The following is a 23,225-nucleotide window of genomic DNA, read 5'->3' as shown; positions in this document are numbered from 1 at the left end:
ACATAGTCTTGAATTTTGGATAATCTTGTATCAAGCCAAAATTCAGGGGTTTCATCACTATATAGATAAAGATTTATGTATTAAATTTCCTCTGAAATTATTTATAAAAGTTTATAAGTATTTATGAATGTGCACTTTTCTGGGGAAAGGGACTCTAGCTTTTTGTCAACTTCTTAAAGGGTTTGTGACCCAAGAAAGGTTAGAGCACTTAAATATTTCTAAAGGAACTTAAATTATTTATTTAATATTATTGTTTATTTTATTAGCTCCATTCCAATTGATTACAACCTGTATCGAAAATTCTGGTCACTTCAGGATTACTTCAGGAACCCCGTGCAGTGCTATGAGAAGATTTCGTGGAAAACTTTTCTCAAGGTAAGTTGCCAATCTCAACCTGCCAAAAGCCCAATATTCTATAGCTAATGGCAAAGCCACATCTTGACTCTTGTCCAGCATACTTTTCACTATATATTTCTACCTCTTATGTTTTTAGACCTACTTCATAATATACAACAGCTAAATTGTTAACACCAAAACAACTGATTATGAATGACTTGAGAATTTAAGAGTTAGCAATTATAACCTTTTTTAAAAACATAGTATTATCAACATGAATTGATGAATTTTGGCAGAATATATTCTGTCTTCACTTTGTGTAAAATTATTTCAGCTTTTCTGTTAGAGTGGGTCTGCAGACTTTGGCCTTGGACCAGATCCAGCCTACTGCCTATTTATAAACAAAGTTTTATTAACACAAAACCACACCCATTTGTGTTTACATATTACCTGTGGCTGTTTTTGTGTGACGATAGCAAACTAGTACTTGCAACTGAAATCATAAGAGCCATAACACTAACCCTAACTTTTTACAGAAAAAGTTTGCTGAGCTCTGTTATATAAGAATTCTCTATTTCTTTTTTCTTGGCTACTTAAAGATCAGTTGTCCTTTTTTTGGTGGTGGTGGTGGTGGTGGTGGTGGTGGTTGTTGTTGTTACAATCAAAATTCAAGGTTAATAGATAGCTCTTAGGATGGTGTTTTCACGTTTCACAACTGGTGTGGCTCAGTGGATTGAGTGCTGGCCTGTGAACCAAAGGGTTGCTGGTTTGATTCCCAGTCAGGGCACATGCCTGAGTTGTGGGCCAGGTCCCCAGTAGGGAGATGTGACAGAGGCAACCACACTTTGATGTTTCTCTCCCTTTCTTCTCCCTTCACCCTCTCGAAAAATAAATACAATCTTTAAAAAAAAAAAAAGTAGGATGGCATATGTTCTCTGTTGTTTTGAACTGTTTTACTTTTATATGCAGAATTTTTTTAGTTTTGACCACCATCCAAATTCAGATTAAGTGGTGAGTGAAAAATCATCTGAAATTGTCCTTCAGCTGGATAGGGTTTGACGACATTGTTTTATTTTATCACAGTCTTTAGCACAAGAAATACTTAAGAGTTTCCACAACTAGTTAGCTAATTTCACTGGTAAATTTCTATATACTAGCAAAGTTTTCTTTTCTATGTTTCTTACACAAACTGCATAAGAAATCACATTTCATCAGGAGTAAGGAGTTTATTTCTACTTTTACAATACCATGAAATCTCATACAAAATAGTTTTACCCTTATCTTGCTATCATAATTTTCTTAATTTACCTTACAACATACATATCTGGTAGCTGGGAAGAAATTCTAGGGATTCTGATACAGAAAATCACTAACCAAATTATTGGGCAACAATGCCAAATAAAACTAACTGATATTTTTACTTTGCAGTATTCAGAAGAAGTTCTAGCTGTTTTCAAGAGTTATAAATTAGATGATACGCAGGCCTCAAGAAAAAAGATGGAAGAATTAAAAACAGGAGGAGAACATGTATATTTTGCAAAATTTTTAACAAGTGAAAAGGTATAAATCTTTCGTTTTCACTAAAGCATAATAAATTTTTTCTATTGATATACTTTTTAAGTTCAGTAGCAATGTTTCTTACTTTGGGTTAAAGCTGATAACTTAGTTTTAAAGTCCTATTTCTTTATTGTACAACTAAGACTAATTTGGTTTCAAAGGTGAAAGAGGCTATTCTGCATTAAGTGTGTTTTATAGACTTTACTTTAGAATGAATGCAGTTTAATTACTTTCAGGTATATATATTTTGAACCTCAAGTTGGGCTATAATTTGCATTTATGAATATATTTTGCAATTAGTTTTCCATTTAGGTACAAATAAGAGTTTTAAAAATTACCTGTTAATCTTATTTATATAGTTAGGTAAATTTTGTTCAAATATAAGGGATTTCATAAGTTTCTAGTTAACATGGCACATTGAGTTTGTTTAAATTCACTCCCTTTGCTCCAAATACATACAAATGGCAGGTAAATATATAAAAAGAGAAAACAAAAAAAGACAAGGCTGGCCTTCCAGAAACAAGGTATCTTGACTAGAAGTGCAAGATAGCAAAACTGAAGCTTTGGGCCTACTGTACTCTGTATGTTAAGCAGGTAGTGGCATCCAGGAGTTTCACTGAAAGTGACAGAGACCAGATATGTTTCTGTGGGAGCAGGGGCCAGAGGCAGAATCACTGCTTGCAGAGACTGGGGTGGAACTTAACTCACTTTTGGAAAAAAGCTAAAAAATATATTACCCATTTTCTACCAAGGGCTATGGTTTCATAGGAAATTATGGTTCTAAGAATAACAAAGACACAACTTTTTATTCATCTATTTGCTCTGTGATCAGATATAGGAGGTCTGTCCAGAAGGCATTCAGTCATGTAATACGAAAAATAGAGACATTTATTAAAGAAAATGCAAGATACAAAAAACATTGTACATAGGACAATGATGCCTCAGTCTCTTTCAAAGTAGGCATTTGGGACTTCACACAGTTCTCCCAATTGCCAGCAGCTGACCTGTTGTATTTTTCTGAGTCTCATCAACGGTCTGAAACCTCTTCTGTTTCAAAAGTGATCTTATTTTGGAGAAAAGCCAGAAGTCGCAGAGCAACACCTCTGGGCTATAGGGCTGCTCAGTCACCTTGGTGATTTGATGTTTTGCCAAAAAACTGCATAAGACGTGATGCATGAGCAGGCGTGTTGTCATGATGAAGCTGCCAATCACCAGTTGCCCACAGTTGCAGACTTCTGAGTCATCCGAATAGTTTCTGTGGAGGAATGTTTGAGCTTAATGCAAAATTTGATGCAGACTCATTGTTCTACTCGCTCATTTTGAATATGATAGCCACACAGTATTTTGTGCTCACTCAGGGGCATCTACCCCACCCACTGACTAGTACAGTGAAGTCACCATTGTTCACACATGCACATCCTAGTCCACTTTCCTTGGCTGCCAGGTTACATTGATGTCACACAAACTATTCTTGTTATATTAACAATGGCTGGACTTTTTCTAGACAGACCTCATATGATAGGATATCATATTCCTATTATGATATCCCTAATATACTTACGAAACAGCTGCTCCAAAAATCATCATAAAACTTTTTCCAAACTTGTGCCAGGGGCTCTGATGGAAACAAATGTAAAACTACTAGACAGGAAAGGGTGTACACAAAGAGAAAGAAAGAAGTGAACAAACATCCCAAAACAAAAGCCTCTCATTCATAACTCTCTGAAAAATTAAAATCCCAAAATTCTTTTAAAAATGTAATTCTAAGAAAGATCAGCTACTGGAATATACAGATACACAGTGTGACAAGACTTTACAATACATGTTTTGGATGATCAAAGATAATTGATAATAGAACATCCCTTGAGAATAAGAAATTGTGAAACTGAAACATTTCAGCAGAAATGAAATAGATTTGAATATGACAATTTGGAAGTCTTGATAATTAAAAATATAATCATTGAAACTGAAGCACATGTGGCACACAGTTAAACTATACATTGGACATGAAAATGAGGACTAGCAAATGGAAGATAGTAATGAAATGTTTACCCAGAACACAGCACTGACAGATTTTTTTGATTAATGTGGAAGAACAGTCAAGAGCAATGAAGGGTAGATTGAGAATTTGCAGTGTGTATCTAATAGGATTTTCAAAGAGCAAAATGGAGGGAATGATGGAGAAACTATATTGAAAAGGATTGAAGGAAGACTCAAATTCTCAGATGAAAAGTGTGCTACAACTGCCAGCAGGATAAACAAAGATAAATATATACTTTAATACATCATACTATAACTTCAGGGGTAAAGAGAGAATCTTAAAAGCCAACAAAGAGCCCTGGTTGGTGTGGCTCAGTGGATTGAGTGCTAGCCTGTGAACCAAAGGGTTGCAGGTTTGATTCCCAGTCAGGACACATGCCTGGGTTGCAGGCCAGGACCGCAGTAGTGGGCATGCAAGAAGCAACCACACATTGATGTTTCTCCCTCTCTTTCTCCCTCCCCTCTCTTTCTCTAAAAATAAATAAAATATTTTTTAAAAAAGAAAAATAACTTTAAAAGAAAAAGAAAAATAGCTCTTAAATGGCAAGAGGTAAAAAAGGAACAGGAAGGAATATAGACTACATTATAAATCCAACAGATGGGAAAGGAAGGAAAAGAGCAAAAATGGTAGAAATAAGTCCAAATATACTAGTAATAACTCTGTAAACTGATTTAACATACCTAGTAAGACAGGTTATCAGATTTGGCTTTTTGGAATCCAGCTGTGTTAATTTACTATAAATGAAAGGAACATATAAACCTCTGGTTTATGTGGAGAGAAGAAAATTAGCTTAATACAGAATCTTCCCAAAGATTCATACCTGTCAGAAAGCTAAAATGTCACTTTAAATAATATTATCAGGGGAAAAAGTTACAAAATACAAGAACCTTGTGTTTTAAGTAAGTTTTAAGTAAGACTTGTGTACTTTTAGGAATTACAGGTTACATTTCTCAGGACATAACAGCTATTTCTAGATGTCTTAAAAGATTTTTTTTTGTTAAGACATTTTCAAGGGTATTTTAATAAGAGAAAGCAGCAGGATTATACGTTTTCAGAGAAATCTCCATATTGAAATGTTAAGATCAGTGCTTTTGTATCAATCTTTATTCACCACTTCATCAGAACCCGCTTTCTGACTAGTGTCTCCTTTACTGACTCTTTGTGAGCTTTCTTTCACCAGCAGTATGGAGAGTGTAAGTTTTCAGGGTTAAGAACTAGAATCCATTAGTTAATATTTTGAGAGCTGTAAAACCATCCTTGAGAAGATGAAAATTTTGCAGTATGAGAAGGAAAAAAGGAACCGAGAATTGTAACAAAGAGAATATGAGGCAGGTGATGTTTTGCATCTTCAGTTCTCATCGTTGCCTCATAAGCAACAACTTTACCTTAAATCTATATCTATATAAAGTCCCTACTTGTACAGTCCTTATTTTTTTCTGTCTCATTATGTTTATTGAACTTATTTTCCAATTACAGTTAATAGTCAATATTTGTTTTAGCCCTTCCTGGGTAGATTAGTTGGTTGGAGCATTGTCCTGATACACCAAGGTTGTGAGTTCAGTTCTTATGTGTGTCAGGGCACATACAAGAATCAAACAACGAACAACAAATATCTCTCTCACTCTCTCCCTCTCTCTCTCACACACACACTCTCTCACCCACCCTTTCACCTCCTCCTCCTCCCTCCTTCCCCTTTCCTTCCTGTCAAATCAATTATTTAAAAAAACAACAGCTATGTCAAGCATCATATATAATGATCAGACTTTCAGAAGCACTCTCAATAAATTTAAGAAAAAGGCAGAGATGTCTCCTAGCCACATTTCTGTTAAATGCTCTAATGGAGGACCTAGCCATTTAAAAAAGAGGAAACAAGAAATAAAAGAGTTATACATATTAGACAGAAAAGACTGTTCCTGTTTGAAGGCAATATAATTGTCTACAGTGAAAATTCAAGAGAACCAAGAAACTATTAGGATTCAGGAGGCTTCAGCAAGGTTACAAGAGAAACATCAGTATTGTTCCTATAAGTAACCAATTACAAAATGTTACTCAAAGTAGGATAACAAAAATGGAAAAGTATGAGTACATTTATAGATAGGAAGATGTAGTGCCACTTCTTCCCAAATGTATCCATAAATTCAGTGTATTTTTAATCAAATGCAAATGAAGGAACTTGAAAAGTTGATCTTACAGTCTTTATGAAAAAGCAAAATGCCAAGAGTAACTAAGAAAACTTTGAAAGAGGAGGTGGGAACAGTTCTATCCAATATTAAGACCTATAAAGTTATAGAAATTAAAACAGTGAGGTAATTATTAGTACAGGTATAAAGAAGAAAAATACTGGAACAATAAAAAGCATAAACTGTAGGAAGTCTGATATACAAAAGAGTTACAAATTAGTGAGGAAAACATGGATTATTCTTAATAAATGTTGCTTGGCCAACTCATCGATAGAAAAAATAAAGTTTCATGCAAAGCTTAGTATATGCACAGGACAAGGCTCATAAAAGCCTGGATGAGAAAAGTAAAACTATTGAACATTTAGCAGAAAATACACAATACATTTGGAAAAGGAAAAGATTTTTTTCAGCTACAAAAAAGACAAATCGGGAAAGATCAGTACATTTAATACTAAAATGTAAAATTCTTTAATAGTAAAAGCTCTCAGAAACAAATGAAAAGATTAGCCACAAACTAGAAGATTTTCACTACCTATATAACTGAAAAAATTGGTACTCTAAATATTCCATTGATCAAATGATAACCCAGTAAAAACTGGAGGACTTCCAGCAAGATGGAGGAATAGGTGGACGCACCGTACCTCCTCGCACAACCAAGATTAGAACAACAATAATTTACAATAATTTACAGACAGAATAACACCCAGAACTGATAGAGGATTTATTTGAATGGAAGTCGGACAGCCAAGAAGTTGAAGTAGACCCGTATATCCAGACTGGTAGGAGAAGACGAGCCGGGCGGGCGTGGGGCAGGCGCAGGGCTGGCGCAGGTCGGCGGCGCGCGGAGGTCAGGGAAAATTTGGCGCGAAATCGGCGCGACAGCCATCTGGGGCGCAAGAACGCAGCGGTGATCCTTGAGTACGCAAGCTGCAGCTGGTGGACCCAGTGAGGCAGTGATTGTAGACCAGGGCAGAGCTCGCAGCCCAGGATCCCAGAGAGGGTCTGAGCCCAGGAGAACGGAACTACCGCCATTGTCCCCGCCCCCACATGTAACGTCACAATCTAGCGACTGGGGTGCCCAGCCCCAGTGAACACCTAAGGCTCCGCCCCCCACCGTAGCAAGAGCGACCAGACAGGGGAAAAAAAAGGAGAGACAGGGAAAGACATGTTTCCAACAGAACAGATCAGTCCCCCAGGACTCATCCTTTTGAGCGACCAAGAAATAGCCAATCTATCAGATGCACAGTTCAAAACACTGATGATCAGAAAGCTCATGGAATGGGTTGATTTGGGTGCAAATGAGATGAAAGGATGCAGGTTACCACAAAAGAGATGCAGGAAGATATATGGAGGAGAGCCAATAGTGAAAGGAAGGAATCTGAGTCTGAAAATAATACAGTGGACCAGAAGGAAGAAAAAAACAACCAAGCAGGAAAGTATGATGAAATAAGAATTCAAAAAAACGAGGAAAAGCTTAAGAGCATCCAGGACACCTTTAAACATTCCAACATCCGAATTATAGGGGTACCAGAATGGGAAGGGGAAAAGCAACAAATTGAGCATGTATTTGAACAAATAATAAAGGAGAACTTCCCCAATCTGGCAAAGGGAACAGTCTTCCAAGAAATCCAAGAAGCTCAGAGAGCCCCAAAGAAGTTGGACCCAAGAAGAAACACACCAAGGCACATCATAATTACATTAGCCAAGGTAAAAACGAAGGAGAGAATCCTAGAAGCTGCAAGAGATAAGGGGACAGTAACCTACAAAGGAGTTCCCATCAGACTGTCAGCTGATTTCTCCAAAGAGACCTTATAGGCAAGAAGGGGCTGGAAAGTAATATTCCAAGTCATGAAAGACAAGGACCTACATCCCAGATTGCTCTATCCAGCAAAGCTCTCATTTAGAATGGAAGGGCAGATAAAGTGCTTCTCAGATAAGGTCAAGTTAAAGGAGTTCATCATCACCAAGCCCTTATTTTATGAAACGTTAAAGGGACTTATCTAAGAAAAGAAGATACAGAAAAAACATGTCTAGTAAAAGGGCAGCAAACTCACAATTATTAACAACCACACCTAAAGCAAAACCAAAAGAAACTAAGCAAACAACTAGAACAAGAACAGAACCACAGAAATGGAGGGCACATGGAGGGTTAGCAGCAGGGGGGCGGGGAGGAGAGAGGGGGAAAAGGTATAGAGAATAAGTAGCATAGAATGTAGGTTGAAAATAGATAGGGGGAGGGCAAGAATAGTACGGGAAATGTAGAAGCTAAAGAACTCATAAGTATGACACATGGACATGAACTAAAGTGGGGGAACGTGGGTGGGAGAGGGGGTACAGGGTGGAGGGGAGAGAAGGGGGGAAATGGGACAACTGTAATAGCGTAATCAATAAAATATATTTTAAAAAACTGGAAAATGGTATGGACAGGTAATTTGCAGACATAGAAACTGAATATCTAATAAGTTTACAAAGAACACTAGCATCACTAGTAGCCAGAGAAATTAAAATGGTGAGATAATCATTTTACACTTACCAAATTGAGAAAAATAAAAAAGCCCAACAAATGGTATTGATAAAGGTAGGGGAAAGGAGAACTTTCCTACACTGCTGGTCAATGTATAAATTGTTACAGTCACTTTGCAAAACAATTTTATAGCTAGTGAAGTTAAAACTTTCATTCCTAGATGTGATCCTTAGGGAAACACACACACATATACATGCACAAGGAAATGGATCAGAAGGCTCATTGCTTGTAAGTTATGTGTTTGTAAGTGAAAGTTAGAACAAACCTAAGTATCCATTAGCAGGAGACTAGGTGGTAAATTTATACAACAGAGTTCTGTGGAGCAGGGGTAATTAAATCTGGCTTAGTGCCTATTTTTGTAAATGAGTTTTACTGGAGCACAGCCATACTAGTTCATTCATGTATTGTCTGTGGCTGCTTTTGCACTACAACAGCAGAGGTAAGTACTTGTAACAGAGAACTTAACCATCCACAAAGCCTGAAATAATTTACTAACTGGCCCTTTACAGAAATTGTCAACCCTTAACAAATTTACCAACTCCTGAAATAGAGCTACATGTATTAAATTGTATAAATTTCAACATAATGTTGTATGAAATAGTTTATTGCAGAATAATCTGTATATAGAGTTCAAAAACATGCAAATTACATAGATATTTGTAGATATTTCCATATGTTGTAGTAGTATAAAATATGCATAAGAATCATAATCACCAAATGCATGGTCGTACTTACCATAGTTGGGGAGGAGATTATGGAGGGGCCTACAACAGTTTCTGTAATAGCCTATTTCTTTAACAAATATGGAACAAGTGAAAATATTAGGATCTGATATGCAATTGGGTAGTGAGGCATGATTGTTGTATTATTTAACTATATTTGTTGACATTTAAAAATTTCATGATTTGAAAATTGGATAATTTGCTCTCAGCTTATATGTAAATAATGAGATTAGTAGGATTTTAATAATGAGAATGGTTTTAAAATTTTGTTTTCTAGAACATATTTTTCAGATATTTTGTGTTAAAGTGATAGAAATGGAAGAATTCATACTTCAGTTTAATTTTACCATTAATATTGTTTACATGTATAGTTTATTAATAAAAAGCATAAAGGTACCTGAAAAGAATAGCCTGAGCCTTTTGGATTTGAAGTAATAGCAGGACGTCTGAGGTCTGAGCTAAGATGTACAGTAAAAGCTAAAGAAGATAAAAGGCCCCTTGTTCAAGAAACAAAGATGGCAAAGAAATATTTGACCCATTGCATGATAAAATGGTACAATTTTTAAAATAAGCAAAAAAAACTAGAACGTATATATTATGGAAAAAAGAATACAATTGAGTGTGTCAGTTTTACTCTCAGCTCTGTCCTTAACTAGCTGTGTAACCTTCCAGAAGTCACCTTAATTTCTCGGGTCTAGTTTTCTTAAGCATAATGTAAAGCAATTAGTTTGCATGATCACACCTTTCCACCTCTGAGTCTGTCAATGTCTTGTTGACTTCTGTTTCCAATCCATTGTTCCTATCAAGAAAAATTATCTTCTAACATTAAAAAATGCATGTGGTAAGGAGGACTTAAGGCCTAAGATAGATGAAGAGTTAGTAAACAGTAGTCAGCATAGTTCATTTCTTCAATCCAGTAGTTCCTGTCTGCACTCCCAAACTGTTTGAACTACTTAGGGTCTTCAAACAGGCCAGTCTCTTTGTCAGAGTTTTTGTACCTCTTGTTTCTTCCTACATATTCTCCAAATTTAGGTTTGCTCCTATGGTTTATAGTTGCTGCTTTTTCCAAGAAGTCTTCCTAGAGTTGCTTAGGCAAAGAGACAGATGGTGGAGCCTCTCACTGAATTAGCCAACCTGGAGAAGAGGCTTTATGGGGGAAATTGGTGTGTTTTATTTTGGGCAAGAAATCCGATCAAGTGTCAGTTGAATATTCAAGCAGAGATAGGTAGTCCCTTCTGAGCATGCATACAGATCGGAAGACTGGAAAGGAGATGGAGGTTGAAAGTATAGATTTGGGAGTTACCAGCTTACACATGGCTATTGAAAAAGGAGAGTGTAGACTGGAAAGAGAAGAAAACATCAGATTGAGTCCTGAAGAAAACCAGCATTTAAAGGAGAAGGAAGGGAGGGGGAGAGAAAAACATTAAAAAGTAGCCAGTGCAACCGGAGAAAAAAACTAGAAAAGTAGTACCTCCTGGAAGCTAGGCATATTAAGTAGGATGAAGACTATAAAGAGTGTTCATTGGATTGAACCACAAATAAGTCATTGATGATCTTGACGAATACACTTGCAGTGGATTGGCGAATGAGATAGCAAGTTCAGGGGTGAACTGGAAACGGTGCTGTTCAGGAAGGATAAGGTGAGGCTCTTTGGGAGAAGTTATTTAATGCTAATTGAAAGAAGGGGTTGACAATATAGGCACTGGGGCAGTTAATTGATGGAATTCAATTAGGGAGACTGGAATGTCCAGATGGATGATGATGTGACAGAAAATGAGGAAAATGAGAATCTGGGTGCAACTGAAATACCCAGTTTGATTAATTTTTCTCCTCATTCTAGGGAGGTAGTTATCTATTGTGAGAGGGGTAATACATAGTGGTTTTGGTAAGTGGAAAAGCCTTGAAATAGTTGCTGTAAAGAGTAGGAGAGAAAATAGCCTTAGGAAATAGGGAAAGATTGCTGATTAGAGACAAAGAGTTTTAGGTTAGAGACAGTGACATAGCAGTGGTACCATCTGCATTGCTGTGTGATTAGTGTTTTCTTCCAAGCAGCTCCACCTGCAGCCTAGATTGGAAGCTTTAGCATTGATATAGAGAAAGGGAATAAAATTGGTTTGATCTGAGGTTGTCATTTTGCTCAATAGATGTGACAGAAGTGTGGGACAGGGTGTTGAAGTTGGCAAGAAAGTGATTGAAGAGATAAAAAAAAGTCTAAACCATGGATCAGCCAACTACAGCCTACTTACTATTTGGTTTTGTTGTTCATTTTAAATGTTTACGTAAGTACCTACACAATATCCATAATATGCCTCTCGGCTCAAATAGCTTAAAATACTCATTTTCTGGCCCCCTGATTAAAAGTTTGCTGACCCCTTATCTAGACTAAAATAGGATTCTAGTAAAAACAGGTGGGACTAATAGTCAGAAAACAAAGAGTTCAAGGGACCTAAGGCCTCAGGAAGGTCCAAATATTAGATATATTGGGGCAACTGAGTGAGAGACCTGGAAGAATAGGAGGTTATAGTTAGAGGCTTGTGAACTAAAGATTTCAAAGCTGGGGCTGCCGTGAGCGAAAACCAGATCCAGCTTGTAGCACTGGTAGCTGGGGGCCAAAGGGTCTGTGACTGTCACTGGAGTTTGTGTCAAGGAACTGAGAGCCAGATGGGTATGAAGTCCCTCAGGAGTCAGAGGAAAGAAAACTAGAAGTGTGCCATTCAATTTGCCCGTTTGGGGGTGGGATCATTAATATGATAAAAGAATCAAAGTAGTCTCTAAAGGGGAGTAAAACCTGACTGGAAACCAAATCATGTTTAAATTTTTGTAAGTCATGGGATTTACTTAAGCAAGAGCCAGTCGTGTGGAAGAAATGGCTAGTGAGTGTTAGGCTGCATTAGTAAGTGGAACATAGCCAAAGGACACCAAATCCTAGGGCTTTCCCGTGTCTTACAGGTTATTCCTTTAGCACACACCAGCTTTGCATTGCTCTAGGTCGGGGAGGCAAAACCAGCACAAATTGGTGGATGTAGACTTCAGCTTTCCTTCATCGCTGGAGGTAGTTCTTACAGGAAGAACAGCTAAGGGGCAGGGTTGTTGAAGAACTTTTTCCTAAGAGACCTTTCTAGTCCTTCTGGTCCATTCAATTATCACAGATAATTGAAGAATGATACAATTTTTCTAAAATGTAAAAAGTCCATTTAGTTCACAGATGACTCATCTCTAATTCCTTTCTGTTTATTTATTATTGAGTACCAACTCTGTTGCAGGCACTTTGGAGGGCTACAAAAATGAACAACACCCTTTACTGTGTTTATCTGTGTGGACCTTTCCTTTAGCCATTATTTCTTTATATGTAGGAAAGTGGGGAAGCCTTTTACTTTTTATATTTCTGCCTTTATCCTGACTTCAGGATCACAAATACAACATTACTATCCACTGACACAAATACGTCATGACATAAATTGGTAAAGAACTCTATGGAGCCACTCTGTCTTGGGTCTTGTGCAGTAGTGCCTCACGTGCAATGAGCTTTCAGCAACTGTTTTTTGAATTGAAAGCTTTCATTTCTGTAATAGCATAACCTATACCTTTGGGCAAAACTGGAATTTAATGTGTTGTTTTGTGTATATGCTTGTTTTTCGAGTAGTTGATGGATTTACAACTGAGTGACAGTAACTTTCGGCGACACATCCTATTGCAGTATCTCATTTTATTCCAGTATCTCAAGGGACAGGTCAAATTCAAAAGGTAAGTATAAGTTAATAAATGAGTAGTAAATAGTTTGTAAACTCCAAAGAGAAAGACTTGCTGGCTGATATTTTGTTTTGTTCATTTGTTTGTTTTTATTTTAATTTTTTTCCCCTGTGCATTGGGCTTATTTTATGTATAGGGTCACTGCCCAAAAACATTTCGTTTGCAGCAACATTAGGTAATTGAGCTTTTGTTAGTGTTTGTTTTAGAAAGATGTAGACATTGAGTGCCAGGGCTTCCTGGGATTCCTCAGTGGTATTGGTGGGTGGAGGTCTTGCTCCAGACTTCCATCATCCCCTTCTCACCTAGTTTGGACCTTCTCCAAACCTGATTTGCAAACTAAGCCAATAACACTTTTTCACAAGGTGTGAAGCTGGCTTAAAAAATGAAAGTTAATCTTTGAAGAACAGAGGAGTTGCAGTTTCTTTGGGATTTCAGAAAACCTAATCAGGATGTCTACTGTCTATCTTAATACCTCCACCTGTGGTCTTGATCATTTCCTCTTGTACTATCCATAATTAGAGTTCACTGTTACTTGATGGTGTTTTGTTAAGTTTGCAAAGAGGTATTAGTTGTGTAAACATGGCTTTACTACCTGCTGGTTTCAGATTCTATTGTCATTTACTCAGTAGTAGCAATTTAGCTCTTTCAGATTTGTAATTTTAAGATAATACGTAGCAAGCACACAAAATGTTCTCGCTTATCCTTCTGTTTGTTGTGGAGGTTTGGTGTAACACAGTAGAAGGATCAAGGGCTTTGGAGCCAGATCTAGGTTTGAATTCAAGTTTTATGGCCTTGGGCAAATCACTGAACTTCTAAATGGTCTCTGTTTAATATGCACAGGTACTCACTCTGAGAATTAAATAAGTACTGCATATAGAATGCTCCGATCTTGGCACGTGGTAGTCTATTAATATTTATGGGATGGCTATAAAGCACCTAACACAAAGAGTTGAATTAATGCTAGCTGTTAATAATTTGGGTCTGCTTTCAGCCTTCTCTAGGCTTTTGGGGTTTTAGTCATTATATTTTGAATACATTTTAAAAGAATGTAGCATGCTTTATTTGAATGTGCATATTGTAGAGGAGTGTGTTAATATTGTGTCAGAGGTTTTCATCCCATATTAAACTTACTATTTTAGGAAATATTCATTGTTCATATTTAATCAAATTAATGGAATGTTTTATTCTCCTTCATATACTTTCATGTTTTTAATTCTAACCATCTTAACCTAAGGATGAAGTACAAGAAGTTCTCTTACAACCCTCCCATTTGTGATTGTTCTTGTCTTGCTGATTTTTGACACTTTTTACATTATGGTTTAGTTATCTGTAACAGATCTTGTGTTTTTTCAAAACAGTATATAAACCTTGAAATTGAATATACACTGCTGTCAACTCAAGCATGCTTTTATTACTTTGTTTTGTAGTTCAAACTATGTTTTAACTGATGAGCAATCACTCTGGATTGAAGATACTACAAAATCAGTTTATCAAGTAAGTTCAACACGCAACAAACCCATGATTGAACAAAATGGAAATTTAGAATTTTCTTTGTTTCAGCCCCAAATAGGAAAATAAGGATAAAGTTAAGCTCAGGTACAAGACCACAAACACTTCTTGGTTCTCTGCCTACAAACCACTCCTATGATGCAGAAAGTTGTTGAAAGCTTAGTATATTCTTTCTAATCACAGCTACTATCTGAAAACCCACCCGATGGAGAAAGATTTTCAAAGATGGTAGAGGTATGTGTTTTATATTTACACAGTATTCTTAGCACCAAATACAATTTTAGAAGCTCCCCTTACGCAAATGTAATGTCTTTGTTTTCCCCAGCATATATTAAACACTGAAGAAAACTGGAACTCATGGAAAAATGAAGGCTGCCCAAGTTTTGTGAAAGAAAGGTAAATGTATCCTCACCTCAGCCAGTATAAGAAATGTTAAAATATAATTTGACATGATTATATTATGTAGAGATAAGTGTACATGTATCTCATATAAAAAAGTTGAGCTCAGTAATAATACAGCAACTTTATTTGAATTTTTTACCTCAGGTTTTGTGTGATTAAGCTCCCAGAACAAATTGATCTATTATATTAATTATTGAAAAAAATGTTGTATACCCAACTTCTTGTAATTTGTACCCTGGTGTGACATTTTTGTTTTTGATGAGTGGTCTATAGTAATATGAAGTTTCCATTTTTTTAAGGAAGAAAATGATAAATTTTCTTTTACATTAAGCACTCTTCCATTTCTGCTGTCTGTAATTCCAGTCTGTTTTGTTCACCACAGGACATCCGATAGCAAGCCAACGAGAGTAGTACGGAAGAGGACAGCACCAGAGGACTTCCTAGGGAAAGGACCCAGCAAAAAGATTCTGATGGGAAAGTAGGTTAACCTGCCTCCGTATATGGAATGTTGTTATTTTTTATTTTGAATTTGTTACTATAAGAACTCTCCAGTTTTTGTGTTTTCCCAGTTTTTTGTGTGTTTGCACATGCACAGATGACTGAGTAAAACACCTCCTATCAATCTCTAGGGCCTGTTATGTGAGTTCCTGCAACTAGACACATTTCCATGTTCCAACTAGACAGAATCCATGGCTCTAGGCTACACCATTTGACCACATGACAGACAGTACAGTTGCTGTTAGATTGATCCAGTTCATTTCTAGTGGTTGAAAGATACCACAGTCCTTTCTGTTACCTTCTAGTTAACTGTTCACTGTTTTACATTGTGCTTGAATATTTTTAGAAAAAAGTAATGACTGTTGATTATCATTCAATATATGCTCATATAGAAAATTTGCTAAATACCTAAAATTAATAAAGAAAATTAAAATTCAGCTGTTTAACTTTAGGTATTTTTATAGCTTTAAGACATGAGGATGGTATCCATTAAAAATGTACTTGTTTGTGTCTATTTTGTAGTGAGGAGTTAACAAGACTTTGGAACCTCTGCCCTGATAATATGGAAGCCTGTAAATCAGACACAAGGCAAGTTTCACGTGGTTCACATTAAGTATTGCTTTTCTCAAATGTTACGTAGCGTAGAATGGTCTTTTGTCAACTGTCAGGAGAGTTCAAAAGAGATTTAAAATTTATTGTGGTTGACTTTGGCACAGCAAAATCTGACTTCCTACTTTACGCACCTAGAAGTGCTGATAAAATACTTTTAGAAATCACAACAAAATAAGGATTCACAAAAGAAGAGGGACCTAAAACCTGGGTATGAACAACTTCTAGCTAGGGAATAGTACAGATGATTCCCACTTTTGGGAACCATGGAACTTGGATTTTAACAGACACAAATGGACAGAAGGTGAGACCTTAGCCCTGCACAAACTGGCAGCTGAATTTCCCCTGGATAAAGCTGAGCCCTCTGGTGCACTATATTATCTGTAATAGGCAAAATGGGAAATGGAGGGACTTCCTCTCTGGTACAGGAAACAAAGCTTTTCTGTTACTACCTGGGCTGTGGACATATAGGAAAAAGTATCTCTGAGAAATTATAACCACAAGTCTGCTCTACTACCAGCAGTTAACTAAAGGGGTGAACTAAAAAGTCCCAGACTTCATGGAGGTCACATCTTCAACCTAAGCCACACAAGAATCCTGCAGATAAAAATCTGAAGCTAAATTCACCATCCAAACTTAACATACAAGAAGACAATGTACCATGAGTGAGAGTCAGCAGACAAAACAAGCAATAGAAATCAGCCCTTTGGGAAATAAACCATCAAATAAAGGCTTAAAATAAGTATATTTAAGATAAAGACATGAAAGAAGGAATTGGAAATAAAAGAAACATAATACTCTAAAAAAATCAGGTGAATTTGAAAAAAAAATACTTCTAGCAATAAGAATTAACGATTTAAAAAATCACCACAAGCCCTGGCTGGTACAGCTCAGTGGACTGAGCACGGGCTGTGAACCAAAGGGTTACCAGTACAATTCCCAGTCAGGGCACAGGCCTGGGTTGCAGGCCAGATCCCCAGTAGGGTGCATGTGAGAGGCAACCACACATTGATATTTCTCTCCTTCTCTTCCTCTCTCTCTAAAAATGAATAAATAAAATCTTAAAAATAAATAAAAAATCACCACGAAAGCAGTGCAGAGGTATCAAAAATTAGAAAATATTAAAAAGTAAAGCCAAGAGCAACAGAATGATAAGGTCCAGCAAATATCTAATAGAATGTGAATAAATCTTTCCCATAAAAGAGAATGGGACAGAGGAAGTAATCAAAGCCATAATGACAGAATTTTTCAGAGCTTAGAATCAGCATAAATTCTTAGGTTCATGAAGTACAGACCTAAGTGGGATAGACAGAATAAATCCTTCTCTCTACACATTGTAGTAGTCACCCGAGAGAAAAAACACCACTGCAGAGGAGCAAAATTAGGCTGACAGACAGACTTACAGAACAAAAGGAACCAGAGAGTGGGAATGATAACTTCAAAGTGAAAGCATCGACCCCAAATTCCTGTAACAGTGGGTCAGGCGAGAGTGATTGGGGAAATAAAGTTACTTTCAGACTAAAGCGTGAAAATCTTGTCATCAACAATCTTCCTTATAAAAAACTGCAGAAATTGAACCTGAAGCAATGTGTAAGTTGCAAGGATCGCTATACAAAGACATGGTAAATACAAATAAATCTCATCAAGGATTCAATTGTTACAAAAACGGTAATATTACTAATTGGCAAGTATTTAAAAAAGGTGGAACTAACCTAACTTGATAAAAAGTGCCATAAGGAGTGATGACAAAGTTACAGATGAAAGATACAGATAATAACTAGACTTTAAGTAAAGCATATTTGCTAAGTTGAGGAAAAAGTAAATATAGAAAATTAAAGCAATCAAATAAAAGATAAATGAGGGTTGTAGACAGGTCCAAGCAAATTCCATTAATGGAAAATTTGAAGAATCAAACTATATATATATATACTTTTTTTAAAAAGCACATGAATAATAAATGCCCAATTCTAAAGAATGGCCACCTCTGGGGAGAGAAAGAGAACGAGATTAGGGAGGAGTGCATGGTCCCACTCAACTGTATTTGTAGCGTTTGAAACTCTGCACTGGTAGATTGGGCAGAACTCTGGGATGTTTATTACAAAACTAGCGAATGGCTCCAACCACCTATTAATGGTAGTCTGGTTGGGATTTTAGTGTGAGCCCTGTTTTGTCTAGTGTAATGTCCAGAAGAGAACAGTAATGGCAACCTCAAAAGCAACCTTATAGTCCTGTAGTGTTTGTTCACCAGTTACAGAGCATGTTATTGTCAGGAAAGTCGTAAGATTTGATGCTTGATTTTTCTTTAGAGAACCTGTTTTTCTTGTTTTAGTCAAAGATGTCTTCTGATCAGATCCTTAGATCTTACTTAATTGATTCTGTCTCAAAATTTTATTTCTAAAACCAAATTCAAGAAGATGCAATTAAAAACCAACTATGCTACCATCACACTCATCTTAAGTAAGCTCAATAAACTCTGGAAACCTCAGTGGGTCTAGTTATTAGTTTTTGGTTTAATTCTGGTTTAAAGGAAAAATCTTTGAATGGGGACATAACATGAATTTCTGCAGCTTGCTGAAGAAACTTAAATATTAGTAAGCTGCCCTCTGACTAGTAACCTCATGATGTACTCCACTGTATATAGTGTTACATTCCATAGTGCGTAGTAGATAATGCGCTGGGACTGCCCACACTGCCCGCTTGTGTTCCCCTTTTGTGAAGTGTTTTGAGTCATTCACTTCCTTAAAACAAGGAGCTCCTAAGTAATCTGTTAAGTCAAGTGTGGTAACATTAGTTAGAATCTTTGATTGCCTGCCACCATTTTATGAGTATTTATTAAGAATACATGATCTGGCCCTGGCTGGCATAGCTCAGTGGATTGAGCACAGGCTGCAAACCAAAGTGTCACAGGTTCGATTCCCAGTCAGGGCACATGCCTGGGTTGCAGGCCATGGCCCCCAGCAACCACACATTGATGTTTCTCTCTCTCTCTCTCTCCCCCTCCCTTCCCTCTCTAAAAATAAATAAATAAAATCTTTAAAAAAAAACAACACATGATCCTAACTAGTTATTTTTTAACAAGCAGGGAATATATGCCAACTTTGGAGGAATTCTTTGAAGAAGCCATTGAACAGGCAGACCCTGAAAGCATGGTTGAAAATGAATATAAGTAAGTAATGTTTCTCATTAGCTAATTTTCTCCAACATTTTTTCCTAGAAATTTTATGTATAATAGACTGCTTATTAAGTACTTTTCCTCCTGGGTGAGTTTATGTACCAAGTTCACATTATTACATATCTGATTTCAATGGCCATTCCCAATGACCATTCCCATTGACTTACCAAGCAGGATTTAAAAATCACACTTGTTTCAAAAAATAAGAAAAATCCCCTTGAGCCTACATCTCCAACTATTTTACCTTTCTCTGTTCCCTTTGAAATCACAGTATACGCATACCTCATTTCATTGCCCTTCACTCTATTATGCTTGACAAGTGCCGGGTTTTTTTAAATTACAGTCGACTTTATTGCCATATTCACTTTTTGCAATGTCTTCGAGGTATGCCTGTATCTCCCAGCAGTTGCTGATTATTACTGCCTTCTATTCCTTACCTCCCATTGTCCTCAGTCCACTCCTGCTGGGCTGTCTCCCTGTCAAAAAGCTCTTAATCAAGGTCACCTTTTTTCTAACCTCAGCAGCATTCCCTGGTCGATCTCTCCGTTAGGTAACACTTTCTTCTCTTGACATCCATGAAACTACAAGTTCCTACTGTTTTTCCTTTTGTCTCACTGCTTCTCAGTCTCTATTCCTGGCTTTCCAGTCCTCTGCCTAACTCTAGAATTGTGGAGTAACTTCAGGTCTCAGTCTCAGGGTCTTCAACTGGATTTTCCCAGTGACACACAGCCCCCAGGTTTTGAATAGGCCTTATGGCGGGGTGATTTCAGGGTAAGGTCCGTCTTGCCAGAGGGCCTAGGTTCCAGTCCTTGGACTCTCTACTACTTAACTGACTAGGCTACTTGGGCTAATTTAACCCCTCTGCTCGTTTCCTCATCTATGAAATACTAGTAGTACCCATTTCACAGTTATTCTGAGGATTAAGATAATTTATGTACTTTGAAACATGCATGGTATGTAGTCAGCACTGCAGAAGAGTGCTCTGACCAGTTCTAGTCAATTCTCCATGCATCAGCCAGTGATTTTTAAATCCACAAGTCAGATCTACCTACCTCTCCAATCACATCTCTCTGCTGTACCCATCCAATCCCTGTTCCTGTTCAACTCAAAGGGCATTTCTACCTCAGGACCTTTGTACTTAATTGCATGAGACTTCCCTCGTGGTAATCCCATGGATTGCTCACATGTCAGTTGTCATCTTAAATATTCAGTTTTCCCTGGCCAAGCTCTTCCCCTTTCCCTCTGTAATACAGCCCTGTTGTGTCTGAAATTCTCATGTTTCTCATCCTTACCACTATCTGAAATTGTCTTATACCTTGTGTGTCAATAATGATGCTTGGCAACAAATTCCACATTTAGTCAGTTACTTCTTAAGCACTTACCTTATATAACCCTAAGGCAGAAACTGTTCTTATCTCCATTTTGCTGTTAAGGAAATTAAGGCAGAGGGTAAATAATTTACCGATGTTCTCAACTAGTCAGTGGCAGAACCAGGAAGATCACATTGGCCTGGGGGACCCTACTCGAAGCAGTGCTGCAGTGCCTCCATGTTCAGGGTGAACTTACCATCTCGACTCATGAATGCCCAGCTCAACAGTATTTGTTTAAGGAATGAATATTGTTTTACTATTGCTATGTAAAATTGGATACATTTTTCTTTAAAGTGTAGCTCTCTAAGATTAGTTTAGGAACTTGAATGGTATGCGCATCTCTGAAGAATAAGAAAGTTTATATGTATAATTTGAAAGGGAATAAAATGCTTAAGATTCAAATTGTTTAAACAGAAATGCATCAGAGAGGAATGCTCATAACCATTTAGGCAAAGTCGTTGCTAATCTAACAATTTGGGAGAGGGGGAATTTCCAAATGACTTGCAGAAACTCCCCCTGCAGCTTGCCTGTTTCAGGAACTTCGTGATTTCCCTGAGGTTTCCATTTCTCACCTTACTGGGAACCACCTGTTATTCCTTTGCTTCATTAGGGAACAGTTCGTGGACTCTATTCTTGGCATCACTGCTTCCTCTGTTGGCCATCAGATAGCTGTCTTGTAGTTTTGGAGCCATTTTTATTCATTGAGGTTGGACTGAGCAAATTAAAGTTTAGGCATTAAGGAATTAGGAAACCAAATAATGATGAAATTAACATGATTGAAACAGTTGAGCCTTACAGTCTGGAATTCACACCTGTAAGTGACATTGCCAGTATGGCTATAAACTCCCTAAACATGGTGAACCTATTACGAATTCATCTCTTTTTTCCTAAACAAGTAAGTAAATGATTTCAGTCCTGCATGTATACATGCATCTAGCCAGTACTGGACACATACTAATTGACTTTTTAAAATTAAGTAAAATACATATAAACTTTTAAAATGCCTCTTCAGACTCTGTTGGTTTCTATTATAAGTGAACTGCACAAAGATTCTTTATGAACACAATAAAATGAAAATAATGGTGCTGAGGCTACTTAGAGAATTTCACATGGTGAATTACATTAACTAGAAGGGAATAGAGAAATAGAAAACTATAAATTGTAAGATCAACATCTCTTTTTATAGGGCTGTGAACAATTCAAACTATGGTTGGAGAGCCCTGAGACTACTAGCACGAAGAAGCCCTCACTTCTTCCAGCCAACCAACCAGCAGTTCAAAAGTTTGCCAGAATATCTTGAAAACATGGTAATAAAGCTAGCCAAGGAATTACCAGTAAGTATTATAGATCAGTATTTTACTACCCTTTAGTTATTATCTTCTTTATTGTTACTTGAGCAGAGCTGAATTTAGTGTTGATCATATGAAAAAAATGTACAAACTCCCATGTTTTAGAATGAGGAAAAATGAGTTTGAGGATACATTTTAAAGGAAGTACATAAACTGATCGACTATAATTCTTTTTTATACAGCCTATAATTTAATGTAAGTCTATAATACTTTTGGGTAAACTTACCATTTTTCCTGTTTGTTGGTACATTATATTGTCTTTCATCAAAAACAGGGTAGCAGTAATCAACTTGCCCTTTCTTTGCTCTTTTCCAATAAAATTTTCTCATTGCTACCGTATGATACTAACTGTGCATAAAACCTAATAAAATCACTCAAAAAATTTTAAGGATGCAGTTGCTCAACCTTAGTCTTTCCTATACCATTGTTTCTACTATTACTATACAGTAGGGATTTGAAAATCATCATACCATCCTTTTTACTGGATCCCTTTTTCTCAGGTTGTGGGGGGCAAAGGGAGTCTTTCCAACTTTTGGGTCTTCCCATCTGTTCCTTCAGATTAACAGTCTCATTCGTGATGCTTACCTGGCATTCACATTTAACACTGGGGTAAAATTCTGGACCCTGAACTTAGAATGTCAGTCACACTTACAGATGTATGCCCAATTATTTTAGAAGTTGGCATTCTTTTAAACAACCTTCTTACTCATTTTAGCCTCCTTCTGAAGAAATAAAAACAGGTGAGGATGAAGATGAGGAAGATAATGATGCTTTACTGAAAGAAAATGAAAGTAAGAATTGAATTTTCTTGGCTATTTTACAAAATTGGAAAAGATTGTGGTTCTTTGTTGAGAGGTACGTTACTTAATTTGACATACTTCTCAACTTCTACAGTGTATCTCAACTGTTACAGTGAGGAATACAAACACTGCTTGACAATAACTTAAAGTATTACATTTTATACAATAAAATTGGAAGTGATGGGAAGATACTTGACATCTGAAGGTTAATTCTTGTGGGGAGTAGAGGGGGACAGCTGGTTTCAGAGAGAACCTTCATAATTATAATAGAGGCAACAGCTTCAGCTTTATTGATTTCCTAATGATGATTGTAAGAACAGTATGCAATCCATGGAAAATATAAATTGTTTTAATACTTTTAAAATAAAGCATATTAAAGGGGATTAATATATCACTGGTGCCCTGT

The 23,225-nt window shown here is 36.8% G+C and overlaps 1 protein-coding gene across 1 annotated transcript in view; it reads left to right on the top strand.

Annotated features, from left to right (window-relative positions):
- The window catches only part of THOC1 (THO complex 1), a 49,245-nt gene that overhangs the window by 25,549 nt on the left and 471 nt on the right, over window positions 1-23,225 (top strand). Inside the window, exons 10-20 of the mRNA XM_028523918.2 lie at window positions 267-375; window positions 1,765-1,896; window positions 13,004-13,104; window positions 14,538-14,604; window positions 14,803-14,853; window positions 14,945-15,015; window positions 15,404-15,499; window positions 16,042-16,107; window positions 19,211-19,294; window positions 21,857-22,004; window positions 22,735-22,810. Of these exons, the coding sequence (XP_028379719.1) occupies window positions 267-375; window positions 1,765-1,896; window positions 13,004-13,104; window positions 14,538-14,604; window positions 14,803-14,853; window positions 14,945-15,015; window positions 15,404-15,499; window positions 16,042-16,107; window positions 19,211-19,294; window positions 21,857-22,004; window positions 22,735-22,810 (1,001 nt within the window). The remainder of the gene's footprint in view (window positions 1-266; window positions 376-1,764; window positions 1,897-13,003; window positions 13,105-14,537; window positions 14,605-14,802; window positions 14,854-14,944; window positions 15,016-15,403; window positions 15,500-16,041; window positions 16,108-19,210; window positions 19,295-21,856; window positions 22,005-22,734; window positions 22,811-23,225) is intronic.

Source organism: Phyllostomus discolor, chromosome 9 (genome assembly GCF_004126475.2).
Source record: "Phyllostomus discolor isolate MPI-MPIP mPhyDis1 chromosome 9, mPhyDis1.pri.v3, whole genome shotgun sequence".
Lineage (NCBI taxonomy): Eukaryota > Metazoa > Chordata > Mammalia > Chiroptera > Phyllostomidae > Phyllostomus > Phyllostomus discolor.
The sequence above is the reverse complement of the archived record's forward strand: the minus strand, read 5'-3'. Positions and strand labels throughout refer to the sequence as shown.